Source organism: Dicentrarchus labrax, unplaced genomic scaffold (genome assembly GCF_905237075.1).
Source record: "Dicentrarchus labrax unplaced genomic scaffold, dlabrax2021, whole genome shotgun sequence".
Taxonomy (NCBI): domain Eukaryota; kingdom Metazoa; phylum Chordata; class Actinopteri; family Moronidae; genus Dicentrarchus; species Dicentrarchus labrax.
The window spans coordinates 11599037-11617554 of record NW_026136707.1 but is presented as its reverse complement, the minus strand read 5'-3'; the positions used below and the strand labels follow the sequence as shown (position 1 = coordinate 11617554).

Genomic DNA, 18518 nt, shown 5'->3' with positions numbered 1-18518 from the left:
GTAACTTAATTGACTTAATACACGTTGGATCTGACATTTAATAAGTCACTTAAGCCATTCTGTCTCATCCACTCTTAAAGTCATCTCACCATAACATCACTGTGAACATAATATACACAGTATAACATACAGAGGAGAGCATGCCTGTTAACGTGCTGCAGCTATAAGAGGATTGTACATGATAATAGTGCTGTATTAGACTGACTTACAGTGTCTGGGGAGGGTCCAAGCCAGGAGGGGGGGCTGGAGTGTATGTGCATGCGTGTGGGTGTTTTTTCAGCCTTTGCAATAAAAATGTATGTGCACAAGAGTGCGTGTGTATGGATGGAGAGGAAGGTGCGTAAGTGTGTGTGTGTGTGTGTGTGTGTGTGTGCGCGTGGAGGGGGGGTGAAAAATAGACTGCAGATGGTGGATGCAGACGTATCTGGCAGAGAGGGGGGGATTCACGGCTCTCTACTTTTACAGCGGCGGTGGAGGTCGAATAGTTGACACACACAAAAAAAACTTGAAGTCGCAGTGATGCCTGATGTGCTCCGACTCGGCCACAGTGTTGGAGGAATGCGCTTTTGTCGCTCGCAGGGGGTGGAGTTAGAAAGTGAACGAGCGCTGCCTACCAAACAGAGAGAGGGAGAAGGAGGAGAGAAAGAGAAAGGAGAGAGACGGGTGGGCAGGCTGCTCACCGTAAACGATGGTTGTCGGATAGAGTCTTGAAGACCTAATGAAACTGGCTGGTTGAATTGTTTTGCAGCGATCACAAGAGCTCAGCAGAGCCCGGCGTGCTTTGCATCTCCCGGATCCTTTTTTGGAAGGAGGAGAAGAAATATATATTTAAAAAAAAAAAAGAAACTGCAGCAGCAGGCATATAACAAGAACAGTTTATAAAAGAAGATATCATTTTACCACCGCCTTTTTTTTTTCCCCACCACCCTTTTGTAAGCCTTTTATTAACGCCAGCAGCAGACAACTCTTTCCCAGCGGACAGGACCGTTTCATGCCCGGAGGTAGACCGACCTCCCGCTTGGACCCAATACCGGCCTCCCACACTCCTCTGACGGGCTCAGAAGCAGCAGTTCCCGGTGAGAAGAGAGGACCGGGCGCAGTCATAGAAAAGGGGGACCCGCTCATAAGGACTTCCACAGAACCCCCCCCGCCCACCACCTTTTTGCTTGAAGCCCCTGGAATTGTTGGGGAGGGGAGGGAGGGAGGGAGCAGTTTTCTGCTTTATGGGGGGAGGAGGAGAAAGAGGAGGAGGGGGCTCAGTCACTTCACACCACAATAGACTTTGAGTTTTACAACAGTTATTAACCAGAGCAAGTCTTACAGTCTTTGAACGTATCCGGTTTTGTGTGCATGCATGAAGCTTTTTGTCTCCCCCCTCTCCCGTCTGTTAGGCATTTGCTGGGATGTTTGAGTCGCGTTGTTTGGTGGGGTGAAGGGAACCGAGAGAGTGGCCGGAGAGACCGAAGGGACGGAGGCCGAGAGAGGAGCCGGGAGCATGGCTCTGGTAGCGCTGTCTCTCTGGGTGCTAACGAGTCTCACCTGGGCGGACGTGCTCCAGGTGTCAGCCAACAGGCATTCCGTTTACTGGAACAGCTCCAACATACAGTAAGACCCTCACTCCTCATGTATTTCAGTGTGTGTGTGTGTGTGTGTGTGTGTGTGTTCACTATGCCATTTCTTTTGATCTCTATATTCTCCACCTGGTATAGGCAAGGGGAATGTCCTGATTTGCACTCCATAGGTTGTCAGGTTCACACCATCACACCATGAGTCCTTCTGTGGGTTACTGCTGTTCTAAGCTTTGCTTGATTTTGTCTCTCGTGCTTTATCAGGGTTCTAGCAGCCACCTTTCCTTTTGTCCGTTGATCTGTCTTTCCCTTTTAAGAGGTAGAAATTATTTGGATCCACAAAAAGTATTTAAACAGGCCTCTCGTGTTTCTCTGTATGGTAAAGCTATTTTTGAGTCTCAAACTGCTCTGTCGGACCCCTGCAGTGAAGTCAAGGTGGCTTCAAATCATCTTTTCAACACCTTCACTTGCACAACTGGTCAGACATATTTAGTTTCTGTCCCCCAGTCCAACGTCAATCTGTGCATTTGACTATTTATTGAGTTACTTCCCTCATTTTCTCCCCCCTTCTCCTCCACCTTTGGCCACACATGGCCGAGGAGATGTGATTCTCTCGCCTTCCTCTCCTGCTCTCTCTCCGTCATGTGGCTCTCCTCTTTAAGTCTTTCAGGGCTCTTTCTCTGTCTTCTCCTCTATCTGGTTCAATTAGGAGTACTTCTTCATCCTGACCCCATTGTGTTGTAGCAGTGTCACTATTCAATCTCTCCCTCTCGCTCCCTCTCCAACTTGCTCTCTCCTTCTATCCCTCTCTAACCCCCTTTCTTGTTTACACTCAGTCCGTTGGCCTTTTTGTTATCCTCCTAATCCCTCACTCCTCGTCCCTATCTTGATTCAAGTGAAAAAGCTTCTTTTTTTTTTCTCTCTCTCGCTTTCTCTCGCTCTTTTTTGAAAGCTGCCTTTTTGATACTGTCCTCGTGAGTCCATGGCTCTGCTGCTGGATCCTTAAGAATGTAGCAACACACTGTAGGCTTATCTCTCTTCCTACAATTCACAGACAAATCTTGTAATTTTATGGCGTGTTGAAGCATTTCATTTAAATTCACAGGCACCCTTTCTCCCTCTCAAAATGTGTAGATAAAATGGGGTTAATTTGCCACTGAATGCCAGATTTCACATGAAATATTGGCTAAGTTTTTCCTTTTTTGTGAGCAATTCAGCAGGTTGTGTTATCTTGTGTATATAGATTTCCTCAGCCTTAATTTTGGGTCTCGGAGGTGCACAACAGCGCATGTCACACACTAACACACACCTTCCTTTTCACTCTCCATCTTGCAGTGGATCCTGTCTATGTGGAAGCTATATTTCAGCTACCAGGCGTCCCACAAAACCCCTTAGTTTGTCTTATTTACCTCTTCAGCAGAATCTACTGGGCTCCTAAGATGAGCAGTCAGATATACAGCGACTCACATTTTACGACTGTGCTTATTAAAGGCGTAAAACAATATGAAAACTCTGAAAATACTGTGTTGTTTTTGCAGGCGGGGATCAATGATTCTGTCTGCGGACGATAACTCTAGGCCAATGATTTTAGTGTACGGCCTGAAATAAAACCATGAGAGCCAAGTGAATTTATGCCTCACAACAGAATTAGTATACATGAAGTACTGTGTGAAGTAATAGGAGCAGAAAACATAAGGTTATTGGTTCTGGTACGATACTGTAAACAATATTAGTTTTCCTGAATGTTAGAAAATTGTTTCCGCACATTTTAGAAAAACTAATCTTGCGTGCACATTTGCTGCTAATGCATTTTAGCTGATATTTTTCTACAACTCTCAACGTGGAGGGTGCTCATTTTCAATTTCTCTACTTTTTTGCTCTGTAATAATTTCATAATAAATGCTAATAAAATTCCACCTTCAGTTTTCATATCAGAGACAGAAGTTGATTTAGATAAAACGTGGAAAAAGAGCTTGAAGGCATAAAGGGAACAGGAAGAAGTGAACCCCGGGACCTCGGTACAATCAGCTCAACTTAACATGAGCAGTTTTAACCTTGGTAAAATCAAATGTATACTTAATTAACTAATAAGCCATCTGCTTTTTGCTGTATATTCAGACTATTTGCTGTAAAGTAAAAAAAAAAAAAAAAAGGAAGCTGCGGTTGATTTTTCTTAGACAAAGCAGTGGGAGGACTAAAGCAGTCTGGAGCAGTCTAACCTTTAACCTGACTGTCCAAGACCTGAGTACTGCAGAGCCCCGCAGTCTCTCCTCTCTTTCTCCACACGTTCACTGCCAATACGGTTTTCATCCCAGTGGCAGAATATTCTTAGCCCCTGCAGTGTGAGTCTTAGAGTGTGTGTGTGTGTGTGTGTGTGTGTGTGTGTGTGTGTGTGTGTGTGTGTGTGTGTGTGTGTGTGTGTGTGTGTGTGTGTGTTCTTTATAAAAGACTGTGGTTAATTAAAGAACAGTGCATCTCAGTGGACCTGCCTCATCCCTGATCTTCCCATCTCTCTCTCTTCCTCTCTTTCTCACTGCACACATACACAATGACAATGTAGGAGCAGTGAGTGGGGATAAGTTTTTCAATTCAGCCTACTTATTGAATTAGGATACAAAGGGGGCATGGCCAGTGGGACACAAAAGACAGATAAACTCCAGGATAACCTGTCTAATCTACTTTTTGATACACTTCTGAGCCATTTTCAACGGCACAGATCCCATTTGCTGCATTTATTTTAATCTCTGCACTCAACACCACAACATCCAACATTTGTAGGGTTGGCTGGCGTGTCTCTAGCCGTTGGCAATCGGCCTCTCTGGAGTTTCTCTAACTCACAGTGCAGTGTGGAGGTTTAGAAGGCCAATAATAAGCTGTAGTATAGCTGTCAGTTTGAGTGGTAAACACATTGTAAAGCCTGAGGACCCTGCAGTTTCTCAACCAGCTTCTGACCCCGAGCCACTCATCAACCACAAGAGACAGGCTGAGACTGTTACCAAGGATTAACTCCTTCACACACACACACACACACACACACACACACACACACACACACACACACACACACACACACACACAGACGCACAAACACGTGAGTGCATGCTTATAACTGTACATTTGCACATGCTAGCACGCTCCCATATATCTATATGAGTACACACAAACACACACACGTCCCGGCTGTGTACTTTTTTCGACTTCGGGAAGATGGATCATTTCCTGCGTTTGCGTCTTGCACAAAGGCTGTTACCACTGCCTATCAGTCACTTGTCACTGATATCCCTGGGCATGAATGTGTGTATAATGGTGTGCGTTTTGTGTGTGTGGGAGAACTAGTGTATGTGTGTGTTTGCCCTGTTACAGATGTCTCTGTTCATTGATGGGTGACCGAAACAAAAACAAATCCATCAGTCCGTTAAATCACACATTATCTTCCACCACCTGGCAATTAACCACCGCTGTGAGTGTGAGTGTGTGTGCGCACAAGGGTTTGCATGAGCATACATGTGTACGTGTGTAATCTAATAATGCAGCAGTTAACTGGTTTGCATAATAGATATCTGGTGATATCTCTTAATTTATCAGTTGTATATTTCAGAAGCGATGAGGTTGCAAATAGACAAACACATGAGCGGTTTTAGACAACAGCTTTGCATGTGTGTTTGTTTGCATTTGTGTATCTGTATCAATGACACTGTCACCTCAACACATGCCACTGGAATGAAGCCAGCTATCGCAAGCAGAATTTGCTCCTTATATAAATGCACATGCATATGTGTGGTAATCGATGCCGAGGTGGAACTTGTTTTATATTCATCCAGCTCGTCTGAGTGTGCAGAGAACACGTCACGCAGGGCGGGAGAGAAATAATGCAAGAATATGAGAAGAGAGAGACAGTGAGAGAGAAATACTATGGGACTGGTTAGAGGAGAGAGGAAGTCAGGAAGAATACAGATGGATTTTGTGTTGAATAATAATGGAGCAAAAGGGGGGAGGGTCATCATAATAATGATAATAATGCTTGGCTGGTGCCCTGATCTACACACTGAGTTCTCATAGTAGACACCCTAACACAGGCCTGGTTTATGTGGGTGCATCAGTGAGTGAGAGAGGGACATAGAGAGAGAGAGAGAGAGAGAGAGAGGGAGAGGGAGAGAGAGAGAGAGACATAGAGAGAGAGAGAGAGAGAGAGAGAGAGAGAGAGAGAGAGAGAGGGAGGGAGGGAGGGAAACATAGACACAGACGAGAGGATTAAGCAGGCCAATCAACCATCCCCTTGACAGCAACACAAACCTATCTGTCTCCCAGCCCCACTTAGGACAACAACATTTACATTTATGAATATGTGCACAAAGGAGAGTATTACTCACTCACTATCACAAGGCGCATGGCCCGCTTGTGTGTGTGTGTGCGTGTGTGTACAGCCCATCTATCATGGACGTTTGGGCTGCCGCTACGTCTGTCAGCTACGTCTGGGATGTGTGTTTGCGTGCAGGCTCACACAAAATAGACCCTCACACACAGGTTCAGTGATCATCGTACCAGTTACACAGACACAGTGATCAGATCCGTTCATTAGTAACGAATAATAAGGCCACATAGTGTACAGGTGAGTGGATTTCGGTTTGCGTAGCGGTGTGTGGGTGTGAAAGCGTGTGTGTGGTGTGCAGACGCTTGCACAGAGACGTCATTAATTAAAAGCAATAGGGAACACCTGTGTGATGGATGACTACTGTTTGCATAATAAGATCCAGGGGTCTTCTCTTCCTTTGCCGTTGCACTCTCTCTGTGCGCGTGCGTAAGAGTAAATACATTTTTCTGATTGGACGGGTATTGTCTGGTAGGTGAGCCCGGAAATAAGGGATATGTAGAAAGAAAGAAAGGAAAAGGAAAAGAAATGAATTATTTTCTAGACCTCTATCTTTTTTTTTCCTCTTTGGGGATGAGCTAGATTTCAGGAGTGTGCTCACATCTCTCCGTTCCTCTCCCGTCCTCCAATTGCCTGATGGGAAAGCACTCTTGGGGTGGTGGTATTTTGGGAGCTATGTGGTTTAATGTGACTGTTGTGAGGCTCTTTCTCTGTCAAATTAACTTGGACTAAATCTTTCCAGTGCTCGAATATATGCTGCCTTTTCTTTGAGGTCTGCTTTTCCTTCACCTCACCTCAACTTGCCCACACCTTTTCTTTCCTTCTCTCCACTCCTTCCTCTTCTCCTCTTACACACATATTTTGACTAAAAGCCACCTCAAACACACCTCCTTGCATATCCCAAATTTATACACATACTCACACACACACACACACACACACACACACACACACACACACACACACACACACACACACACACATAAAACAGGCACATTGATCTTGAGAAAAAGACAAGCCTGAAATATCGAGCACACCCTGTTTTTCTACATCTCTTGATTGGCTCTTTCATTTCCTCAAACGCTGCCTCGCTTACATGATCGACTAATCGGAAGCATTGCTGTGAAAATGGAGTATTGATGTTCAGCGTTCGTGCTTGCTCAGTCTTGAATCAAACGTTAACTGGTCACTGTAATGGTTTGGATTCAAAGGAAGCAGGTTCTTTAGGGACTTTAGGGATGTAATTCTGCTAAGACCAAGCCTATACGAGAGTCAGAACTGGTTGAGCAATTCTGATCCACCCTGACACAAAGTAAGGGTCTTATATGTGTAAATGCCTGGCTAGGATTGATATTGATTTAAGTGACTGCTTATTCCATGCTGGTTGCTCAGTGGTTAGCACACACTTTGCAGGCTGTATTTATCAAGCCTTTCAGAGTCATTGCTGGAAATCACACTGTGACCAAACAACAGTGTCTCAAACTAAAAACACTCCTACCTCAGAATACGATTAAAGTGTTTTGTTAATGTAATTTTAAGCACAATTTCCAGCACAAACTTAGCAAGGGGAGAGACGTTCTCCTTTTAGAAAAAGGAACCACCATTTTACAACAATCAGAATAATAATCGTGAAGTGAAATTAATGGTGATCATTAAGTTAATCTTCGGAGAACACATTCACAGCAATGGCCAGCTGATGTAGATACAGTAAGTAAATGCAGGAAAAATAAAATGAAATACAGAAAATAGCATCACTCCCAGTGTTTCCCACAGGTTGAGAATTTATTTTTGGTAGTCAACCTCAAGGGAGGTGGAGGTGTAGCATTGTGGGCTGCAGTGGATTCAGAAACTAAGAACTGCACATGAATGCTGTGTTCTCTTCGGCTGACTTTTTCACACAAACTTTACCAGGAAGAAATATTAAATACAGAAATACCACAACATCTGTTTAAGTGTGCGGAAACCTATTGGCTGGGCCACCTAAATGTAATTTATGTATGGGAAGTGTTGACATGTATGGCAACCTACATACCAACATGTTTTTCTTGGACTGATAAACATGACACACAATAGATTCAACCATTTAACACTGCATGTTGTGTAAAATCCCTTTATTTCGGCGTATAAACAGTTGTTAAGATAATAGTGTAGGTGATGTTTTGACACTGCTGTCGGCCTGTTTTTATGGTCTGTGCACGTCTGTGTGTCATTTGGCTAAAACATCAAGGATAATGCATGCAGAACCGATATGTGTTAATATTGTGATCAGTGATTTATGTGATTCATGACGCTGACAATTCCTGGAAAGCCAGAAATGTACGCACATTTTTGCTTTGAGGTTCAGACAGTGCATTTGTAATTTCTGTATTTCTTTGTTTTCAGTAAAGCATGAATGGCATGTTTGGATGGAGCATTATATCCGTGACAATATCAGTCACAGTAAATTTGAATTTTTGAATCCATTCAGTATGTTTGAATATCCTTCAGAATGACGTCTGTTGTTTGAAATCAATTGTTCTGTATTTAATATTTCCACATCTGCCAAAATGTGCATGTATGCTGATCATATTATTTGCCACATGCTTGGAACCCCTAACAACTTTGAGCAGCTGCAGCTCAACTAAATCCTGGAGCAGACTGGATGACATTTCTCTGTTAAAAAAGGCTGATAAAATGGTTTTGTCTCAGTGCCTAAAAGGATGAGCTTTATCTCAATATATCTCTATGAGACTTTGGGCCCAGTTGGGACTGGTTTTCTAATCAGCTATGCTTGATAAATATGTTCCCAGATTTAGTTCTCTATAGAACAACATGCCATCAGATAGATTGGACAGTCCAAATTACCCAAAGGTGTGACTGAGAGTGTGAGCGATCGCTCTCCTTGCTGTTTTTTTGTGTTAAGGCCACTGTATACTCTCTCAGAAGTGCTGTTTGGACAGTCTAAAAATGATGAAAAGCTCCTCTCAGGTGTTAGGACAAGTCGCCCAATTATTGTAACTTTCTGAAACCGACAAGCTGAAAGCCACACCTGTGTTCTGGCCAGGTGTGCACAGGTGTGAAAGTGGGATAAGCTCCAAATGTGGTGCAGATCCTTTTCTCCATTGCCGCCTCTGTCCATGCTCACTTCTTTAACTGCACCAGTCAATTCCGCCACGTATTTGAGCCATGGTGACTCTACTCTGGTCCTCAACAAAAATCAGGAAAGGTGGCTACTTGTGTGCTTCCGGTAAATACATTTTTTATTTTCTGTGGCCTTTATATTAATCTATTCTTCCACTCTACAACCCCCCCTTCTCTATGTCGTCTAGCTTCTCCCCCACCCTCTCTGTACTCACAAAATGTCAAACTTGATGTTTTTGATGTGATTCATGTGGCATCACCTTTTCTGAGAGAGTACATTTTACTCTCATTTTAGCTGTTTGATGAACAGGCTACGTGTCCTCTGTCCCTGCCATTCTCTCAGTATATGAATGAGCAGGTGCAAATGAATGTAAACTAACACATGACCATGCTATACCTTTGTGGGACCGTATACAATTTTACATAGCTGTTAAGTGACTTTTGATTGCACACAGGAGTTCTCACAAACTCAACTTCTCCATTGGTGATTTCAAGATGTTTGATGGTCTGCGGTCACTCTTCTGCACAGCCTGGGGGTAATCCTGGGACAGTGTCTGTATGAGTAATGTAAAGGCATAAAAAAGGAAATGTAGTGCTCACAAATTAAATTCAGTGGTGACAGTAAAGTGATACTAAAAAGATCCTTTCTGGACAGTTTGGATCAGAATGCTAAATTCTTAGAAATCACACATTGCAATAACAAGAGGAGCTGTGTCAGAGTCACGCAGTGTTTGTGCTGATTTAAGTTAAAACTGTGCTGTCTGAGGCAGATGAATTGCTTTTTTTCTTGACAGCAAAATTATTGAATGACCGCCTTCCCTCGTTATCTGTACAACTTAGGCAAAATGTGGGGCGAAACAAGAATTTATCTTTCCCACCCGTGTGTTAAATTTGAACAAATTGTCCACAGAGAACAAATCCCACAGCGACGGGCTGGAGGCAAGACACAAAAAAAAAACCACAAACCTATATACACACTCGGAAGCACACACTCGATGTTGTTGTTGATATTAACATTATTCTCTGAGCCGATGCCTAAGCTCCAGCAGTGTAATCAGGTGCTAATAACAAGGCTGTGATGTTTACAAGCTGTTGCAAAGCGCTTTATGTATCTGCGTGTGTATGTGTGTGTGCGCGAGTATTCTCTATGTGATGTCTACTCTACTCCTCGCCAGCGCTCTTGGGGCTTTGAGGGGGTACTAATAATGTAGACTGTCAGCTCACACACACACACACACACACACACACACACACACACACACACACACCAGATGCTCATATGGTGTGTTTGTGATGTGGCTAATGGTAGCAGCGTAGTGGCAGTCTGAGGCCATATGCTGAGCCTGATGACAACAGAGCAAAGTGGTCTAGCGTTCATAAACTCTACCGACATTACAATTAGGAATCCTCCACATAAAGACAATACAGTCACACGTGAAAACGCTGTTTTCATCAAATCCACACACACACCGGGAATCAACTGTCGCTGGCCAGGAGCAGCTGGGAGGAGAGCCACTGCTTTGACAGGAAGAGTGTCTATTGTCACTGCTCGCTGGGCAGAAGTGATGCTCAGTGTTGAGCTTTGATTATGAATATTGTTATCGCTTCATCAAGACGTAAACAACCTCAGATCTGAATAGTGAGCGTACAGGAAAAAACAAGGTTTTATTTTGTTTAATTGTGGAGGAAGCTGCACTGTAACAGGTTTTCGTAAGAAACAATTATGAGGAGATGTGAGAAAGTGTTGATTATGAGGGTTTGATTTAGAAGGCAGAGAGAAAAAAAAAGGCAAGCCAGGGTCCTCAATTCAACAAACGGCAGAGGACACAGAATTATGCTTATTCCATCCACAGAGAGAGCGCAGCAGAGAGGGAGAGAGTCTTTAATTGAGGTTTTATCCATTTAAGCTGTCACTAAGAGGCCAACTCTGAAACCTTTTAACCACTCTCCTCTCAGTAATGACACAAATCAGAGAGGAAATGTGTTTGTGTCAGAGCGTCGGTGCGAATGCGTGTGGGTGCGTGTGTGTTCGCGCGTGTTAGTGTTAGTGAAGCAGGAGGGTAATTATGCGGAAATTGGGAAATGGCTAAGTGAATTATGACCTTGTTTCAGCAGAAGGCTTTAATCAGTCCCAGCCAGGCCAGAGAGGCAGGCAGAAATGTTCGCTACACAAGCACTCTGGTCCTGATGGCAGCAGCAACCAGTCAGTAAAACTGACTGTCAACCAGTGTGATGTGTCAGTGGAAACCAGTCAGTCAACCAGTAATTCATACAGTCAGACAACAGGGATATTCAAAAACCAGTGGCAGAAAGTTCATGTGTGATCATGAGAGTTATTGATCTACATGTAGGGTGTGGCTGGGCAATCATTCTAAATCATCACACAGTGAGTAGACTTTCAATATAATTGTATTGTGACAATATGAAGCCTGCAACTAATGATTATTTACATGATCAATTAATCTACATATTATTTTCTTAATTAAGCGATCAATTGTTTGGTAAATTGGCCATCACCACCGATGGTGACGTCATGAAATTGCATTTGATATATGAAGAGTTTTATTTATGTAATGCATATAATGCTTGCGCTTAACATTACTTGGATTATTTTACATATTCTGGTAAACAGTAAATGTCAGAAAAATATTTGTTTTCAGCCATATCACCCAGCTCTGTATGTGTTTGAGTTATTCAGTATGTTTGAGTTGTCCTGCAACTACAGTGCAGTTAAAACAAGATGAAACAAAAATTCTTATTTCTGTCCAAAGCTCACATTTTACTCACTTTACTCTTGCTGCAGGAAGCTTCATACCCGATGTGGAGAGAGCCTCACAAATCATTAGTTAGTTATAAGATAGGAGAAGTAACTTTTTGTCTTTATAGTCCTTGCTTTGGGATTTATGCTTGCACACATAATGGTAATAAGTGCACAAATTGTCTCTAAAACCCAGTAAGTCTAGCCTTAAACAGCAAAACTGATTCATCTTGGAATGAGCAAAAAAAAGAGGAGCATGAACGGAATGAAGTGTAAACAAAGGAAAAAAGAAAGCACGCAGCTCAATGGACAAAGGAAAAATGCTGCTTGTGTGATGTTGTTCGCTGATTGCAGGTGGTGTTGCACATAACAAAGCTGTAAGACGAATGTGAATATTTTGAGTAGTTCAGCCAAGCATGGGCATGTGGATTCATGCCAGTGCAACGAGTCATTTCGGTCTCAAACTGGCCATGCTGCCTGTGAAAACAGCCTTATTTAAATTTTAGTCTGGCACTTTCCTAACTTTAATGTCTGTGTGTGTCTCTGTGTGTGTGTGTGTGCTGGCACGCACATGACTGCTTATGTGTGGATGAAGAGTGTGTTTGCTTCATGTATGAATAGCTCTTGCTGCTCAGATGTGTGTACGGTCAGCAGCACTGCTGTGTGTCAGTGTGTCTCCGAGTGCCTCCGTTGGTTCTGGTCTAGCTGTCTATTTCTGTCAGTGTCGGATCGATGGCGTCCTACAGACACTGCACTCCTCTCCTGGATGTTTCAGCCTGTTCCTCCTCTCTTTCTTGCCGTGTACCTGCTGCTCTGCCCTCCCCTCCCTCCCTCCACCTCTCCATCTCTCCTGCTGCTGTTGGCTCGGCTTGTCGGCATCACTTCTTCTTCCTCTCCTCCTCATTGTCCTCCTCTGCATCAGCGTAGAACTCTCAAGTCTCCTTTCAGATCAGACAATGAGCTCTCAGTGTGTGTATTATTCTGTATGAGGGATTCCTGTTCTTGGCTTCACATCTTGGCCAGTTTGTGTGATGTGCTGAATGACAATATGATGCTGAAGCTCTTCGGTGTGTACAGAGAATTAATGGACAATGATTTTGATAATCAATGAATCGTTTTGAGAAAAATGTCAAATATTCATTGGTTTAAGTTTATCTAATGCCGTTTGCTGCTTTCATCAGTTTTATATTGTTGTATGTTGAGGAAAATATTCACTAGTCGCCATAATACTGTGTGTAGAAGTGTGTGTAAAATCTTCTATCATTGTATACTGTATTTAGTAGGTGGACACAATAAGTTGATTTATTGATTAGTCAAACAACAACTAATTTTATAAAGCGATATATTTAAGGAATCTATCAAGCTACAGTGCTGGAGGCTTCTCAGATGTGAGAATTTGCCAATATCTCTGTTGTTTTATGTAATTCAAAATGAAGTATCTTTGAATTTGGAGAGATGTACAAAATGCTTTATGGCATCACCCTGGGCTTTGGGAAATTGTGATATAAATTACTGAGAGATTTATTGATAATGAAAATAACATGATTTGCAGCCCTAAAATGTAATGTAAAATTCCAATATTGATATAGATATCGTCAAAGTAAATTCTGTTGGAAAATTGTGTTGAAAGAATCAAAAAACCTGCACACTGTCCATATCTTTACTGCCTTTACTGAAGACCCTTCGGTCAGCAGCCCCTTAAGAAAACATTGTAATAAAATTAGTTCAAGGGATCAAAGTGCGCAGGATTTTGTAGTTGGACATCTGTCGATACTCTTTTCCAGTGTGCAAGAACTTTGTAGTAATTGCTGCCAGCTGAAAATTCTATTGAGAAATCATAGATTAAAAAACCTAATGGGAAAGTCTGTTTTTGTCTTATCCAGTGAATTAAATACCTGACAAATCCAGGTACTTCATCACAGCTATGCAGAAATCCAATACTTCCATAAAGCAGTCCTAGTCATTGATTTGCAACTTTGCCTGCAATGGCAATTGACAAATTTCTATTGACTCGCAGTATACTTCCAACATTATCTGTGAAGTGTAGTGTGTGTGTGTGTGTGAGAGCTCCTCTGCCTGTGTGCATGGTTTCATGTATAACTCCATATTTTTTAAGTTTGATGTGCAATTTAGTTATATTTTTTATGTGCACATGCATTCACACAACGGGCTGCTGTATCTGTGTGTATACGTGTGTGTATGTCAAACAGAGCCAATGGTTGTCAATGGAGGGAGATAGAATGAGGATGGCCGAGAGCTAGCAGTGCTGGCTGGCCTCAGTGCTGACACCCACGCTGTCTGTAGGCTCCGCTCTCCCTTCCTACGCTTTGAGGCACAGGAATGTGCTAGCACTGCTGTAGTAAGACCGCATATGAATGAGTGTTTACTATCTCTCTCAGCCAACTCTCTCCTGCTCGACTATCATGTTTTTAATGAAAGCGTAAAGTCCAGGGCGGCTGCTGGAGGTGGATACGTACACAGTCTTTATTTCACTTGTTTTATAGGGAGGGAGAAAGAGTGTAGAGGATAGGCAGGGGGGTGGGGGATAGCGGGTGGATGGGGGTGTATGGAGGATGTGGGGGTTGCAGGGTTGTTGTAATGAATGTACTGCAGTTAAAAAGAATTCTGTGTCACTTCCCGGGAGAGAGAGAAATAAAGGTGGTGGAGGGGTAGAGGGAGATGTGGGAGGAGATGTTGCGAAATAGGATGTGTTGTGTTGATGGAGCAGAGTTCTTTGCAGCCAGGCAAACTCTCCTCCCATCCTAGTATGTGCATATATATCTGTGTATGCGTGTTTGTCTGTGGGGTGCAGAGAGAAAGCGAGAAAGAAGGCATGTGAATGCCCCACAGCCTACAAGCATACCACCCACACACATTACCCACATGTATTAGACCCATACATATGCATGCTCTTCATTTACCTCCTCTACCTCTATTTTAATGTTTCCCTCTGTTTTCCCACTTGCATACATGCACACATATACACACACAATCTTTCGCTATCTCACAACACACACACACACACACACACACACACACACACACACACACACACACACACAGGGAAAACTCGTTTCAGGGGGACAGTCTCTGTCATTACCTCCCACAGATTCCTCAAGGGAGTACATTGTTATTTTCTTCCAGCCCTGATCAAATAAAGTGGAGCAAAGAGAGAACAAACACACACTCCTCCGCACACAAACATATAGGAAAACACACACCATACACTCCTATGTTTGCTAAACCGTGATTGAATAAAACAGAATGATGACACCCATCCGCCCACTCGCTGTGTGTGTTGTAAATTGTTGCTCACACCACACACGCTGAGTGTTTTTCCCCCTTGAGGGTGAACAGTAAATCCCAGCATATGTATTGCATCACACCATTTGCAATTGCAATTTTCTACAGTATCAGTTCAGATAATCAAAGCCTCCATGACACCGTCCTCTGTTAGAGAGGACAGGGCTGCAGAGATGGGAGTGGATAGAGACCAGTTTAACTCTGCATCAGCCGTATCTGTTGGCTTCTGTTGTTGCTGGTTAGAAAAAAGACAGAGAGAGCACACAACAAGAAGGCTAGACAGAGAAAAAAAAATCATTGATGGAGGGCGAAGGGGAAGGAGGGGAGGGCAATGAAGAATAGAGAAAGGAGGGCCCAGCAGAACAGTACTGCCAAAACCGAGGTCAATTGTGATGAAAATGGCCGTTCACATGACTACAATAGCGGCTGAGTGACAGCACTAAAGCAGCATGGACGGGCTTATCCTGATCACTCAGGGCCTTGACTGGGGAAATCACAATGCCCTAGAGATCTGTCCTTTTTGGGCTTGGAGGATCACAGAGCGCCCACGGTCCCAAGCTTTGGCCCTGAAACGTCCCTGACATTACCATATCAATGCCGCCCCGGCTATTCCGCCAAGGAGCAGGGCGGCTAGCAATAGTGCCTCCAGGTTAGCATCGCCCTGTGCCTTCACAAGGCTATTCAGCGGGGAGTCAATGCTAACTCAATGCTAAGCGTGAATGGGAAGAAGTGTAAGCTCACTCCTGTAGTGTGAACCCATGTCTGGCGGTGCATTCAGACCCGTATTTGTGTATATATGAGTCTCTCCGTGTCTCTCTCTCTCTCTCTCTCTCTCTTTCTCTCTCTGCCCCACTTTATTTTTCACATTTTTAAGTTGTTCTTATATCTGTCCATAGGGCTTTGGTACGTTTCTTGTTCCAATCAAAATGTATCAGTAGCACAGATTATTGAACATTTTCAAATACCAGAAGTTGTCATTGAATGCTTGCTCTTCATTTATTCTTTGATCACAGTTTGTATTTTTTGTACAGTTTTGCCAATTTTGTTAAAGCCAAGTTTCTCTAAAGCTGCTTGACAACTTTTAATATTTGAGTAAGTTTGAGATTTTTGGCTTCTTTTATTAGATGAAAAAGGTTGTTTTTTGGTTGTTGGATCCTCAAAATAAATTAGTGAGAAAAGGAAAAATGGAAATTTCTTTTGTGAGACTGTGCTGGGTGAACCCTGAACCCTGAACCCTCTAGGGGAGTCCATGGGTATGCTCCCAAAGAAGAACATTCTGTACATTTTAAAATTAAATGCATCAACCTGGTGCACATTGAGAGCAAAATTAAGAGGCGGGATCTATGAGGAATTGTGGGCTCTAGTAAACAGTCATAAACACACTGGTTGTATAGATATGAATGGTGAGACTGCAAAAAGGTCCAACAAAGAAGGGGTGAATGAGTTTAATGCAGTTCACAAATGGTCAAAACAGAAAATTCAACTAGAGCATACATTTGAGCTTTCAAAGAAATGAAGCAGAAGTTGCCGGTAATAAAATTCTGTAACTTAGCTAACGTTACTTTTTAACATTAATTATGGTAAAATCTGCTGTAATGTTATCTGTTTGCTGTCGTATATAATGATAAAACTGTGTTTCGTATGTTGTGTCCTCTAAATACCTTGGTCTCTCGGATGTAGCCAGGAATGTTCCAGTTCATGTATGCATGTGTGAGTGTGGGATGGTGACTGGGAGTGAGCTTGTTTGCAGCTTGTAGTAAATCCATCACTAAGGTTTTACTACTCGCTGGTTTCAAACTAGTTATTCACATAATGGGTTGCGCTAGTAAAATATTATCAATGCCAGTTAAGACTTAACTAATGGGTAACTACGTTGGAAATGTTGTAGCTCTGTCCACTCAAAAGCAACTATAAACAGGAAGTCAGTGCATCTCAAGCTGTAACATATCTTATGAAAGTAACAGTTTTAGGAGATCAAAATATGTATTAGATCAACTGATAATTCCATGTAGAGTTTATTTTATTTATACATACATGTAGAATGTAGAATATGTACATTTTTAGTGACCCTCAATCTTTCTGTAAGAATTGGTTTGTGTGGTACATCCTGTTTTTGATTTGTGATGTATAAAGTTTGAATTTGATGTATTTTCAAAAGCTACAGAACTGGCTACTATACTACTAAGTTCTATATGCACCTTCTTTTCTCAAAAACAATGTTTTGGTATCAGTACTCGGGTATCATATCACCTCTAGTATCTGCCCTTGGAACCTTTTAAAGGTTCTCTCAAAGAGAGAACTACTGTAACAGCAGAGTTAAGGGTGTGTAAGTGAAGAGAGTATAGTGTGAGAACAGGTTACAACCTCCCTGAGTTGTGAGGATATTATATCACGTGACACCCACAGTAGATGGCCTTTGATATCATTACAATTCAATTAGAGATATTAGCCAGTAAGAGTACAAGCCACAATGCAGTGCTAACCTCATTATTACGCAGTGGGGAGGAAATGGATGATCTGGAGAAGAACAGCTATTTTTTTAAATGGTGCAGAAGGGACGGAGAATGAGATAGAGGAAGAGAGAGAGAGAGAGAGAGTGAGAGAAAGGAACGAACAAAGAAAGGAAAGAAGGAAGGAAGGAAGGAAGGAAGGAAGAAGAAAATCAATGGCTAAAAGTAAAAGATGGGAAACTAAAAGGGCAATGAAGAGAGGAAGATGAGGAAGACAGGTGAGATATTGGCCGTAGACTTCTTGCTTTGTCATTGGAAATCAGAGCCGCAGGGCAGGACACTGTTTGATTTTGTTGTTCTTGTTTTAATCTGTCAGTCAGCACGCTCACACAGGCACACACACACACACACACACACACACACACACACACACACACACACACTCACAGATAGCCTCCAGTCTGTCACTGAGTATCGGCAGAGAGCTGAGAGGTTATCATGCGTCGTCAGGTGCCAGACCGACTCTTGGTAGCAGGTTTGTCATTTGTAATTAGAGAGTAAAGGAGAGCTGGCTTGTTTTTTCTCACCTCTCTCTCCAGTTCTCTGGCTGAAGGCTGTCTCTGGGTATCGACAGACAAGTGACGGGGTGCGCACACACACTCATACACACACATACACACAAGTATATGTGCTGACACACGTTTGATGGGCCAAGTTTGATTCCATTAAGTGGAGTTTGTCAGTTAGTCAGTGAAGTGTTGTGGTGAATGTTGATGGCAAGACAGTGAATCCCACAGAGCTAAACAGGATCTGAAGCAGCCTGTTCAAACAGTGAGGGTGACTGAGCAGTGGCAGGCCTAACTATGATTATTGTATGTCAGTCACATACACACACACACACACACACACACACACACACACACACACACACACACACACACACACCCTAT

The 18518-nt window shown here is 42.8% G+C and overlaps 1 protein-coding gene across 2 annotated transcripts in view; it reads left to right on the top strand.

Moving 5' to 3' along the window:
- The first annotated feature begins 487 nt into the window (after nucleotides 1–487).
- Nucleotides 488–18518, top strand: part of efna3b (ephrin-A3b) — a 59557-nt gene continuing 41526 nt past the window's right edge. The window contains exons 1-2 of one of the 2 annotated variants that reach the window (XM_051405956.1): nucleotides 488–1076; nucleotides 1392–1605. In XM_051405956.1, coding sequence (XP_051261916.1) covers nucleotides 1496–1605 — 110 coding nt within the window. In that variant the 5' untranslated portion in view covers nucleotides 488–1076; nucleotides 1392–1495. Of the gene's footprint in view, nucleotides 1077–1237; nucleotides 1606–18518 lie in introns of those variants that run through there. The other variant, XM_051405957.1, reaches the window with a different exon arrangement.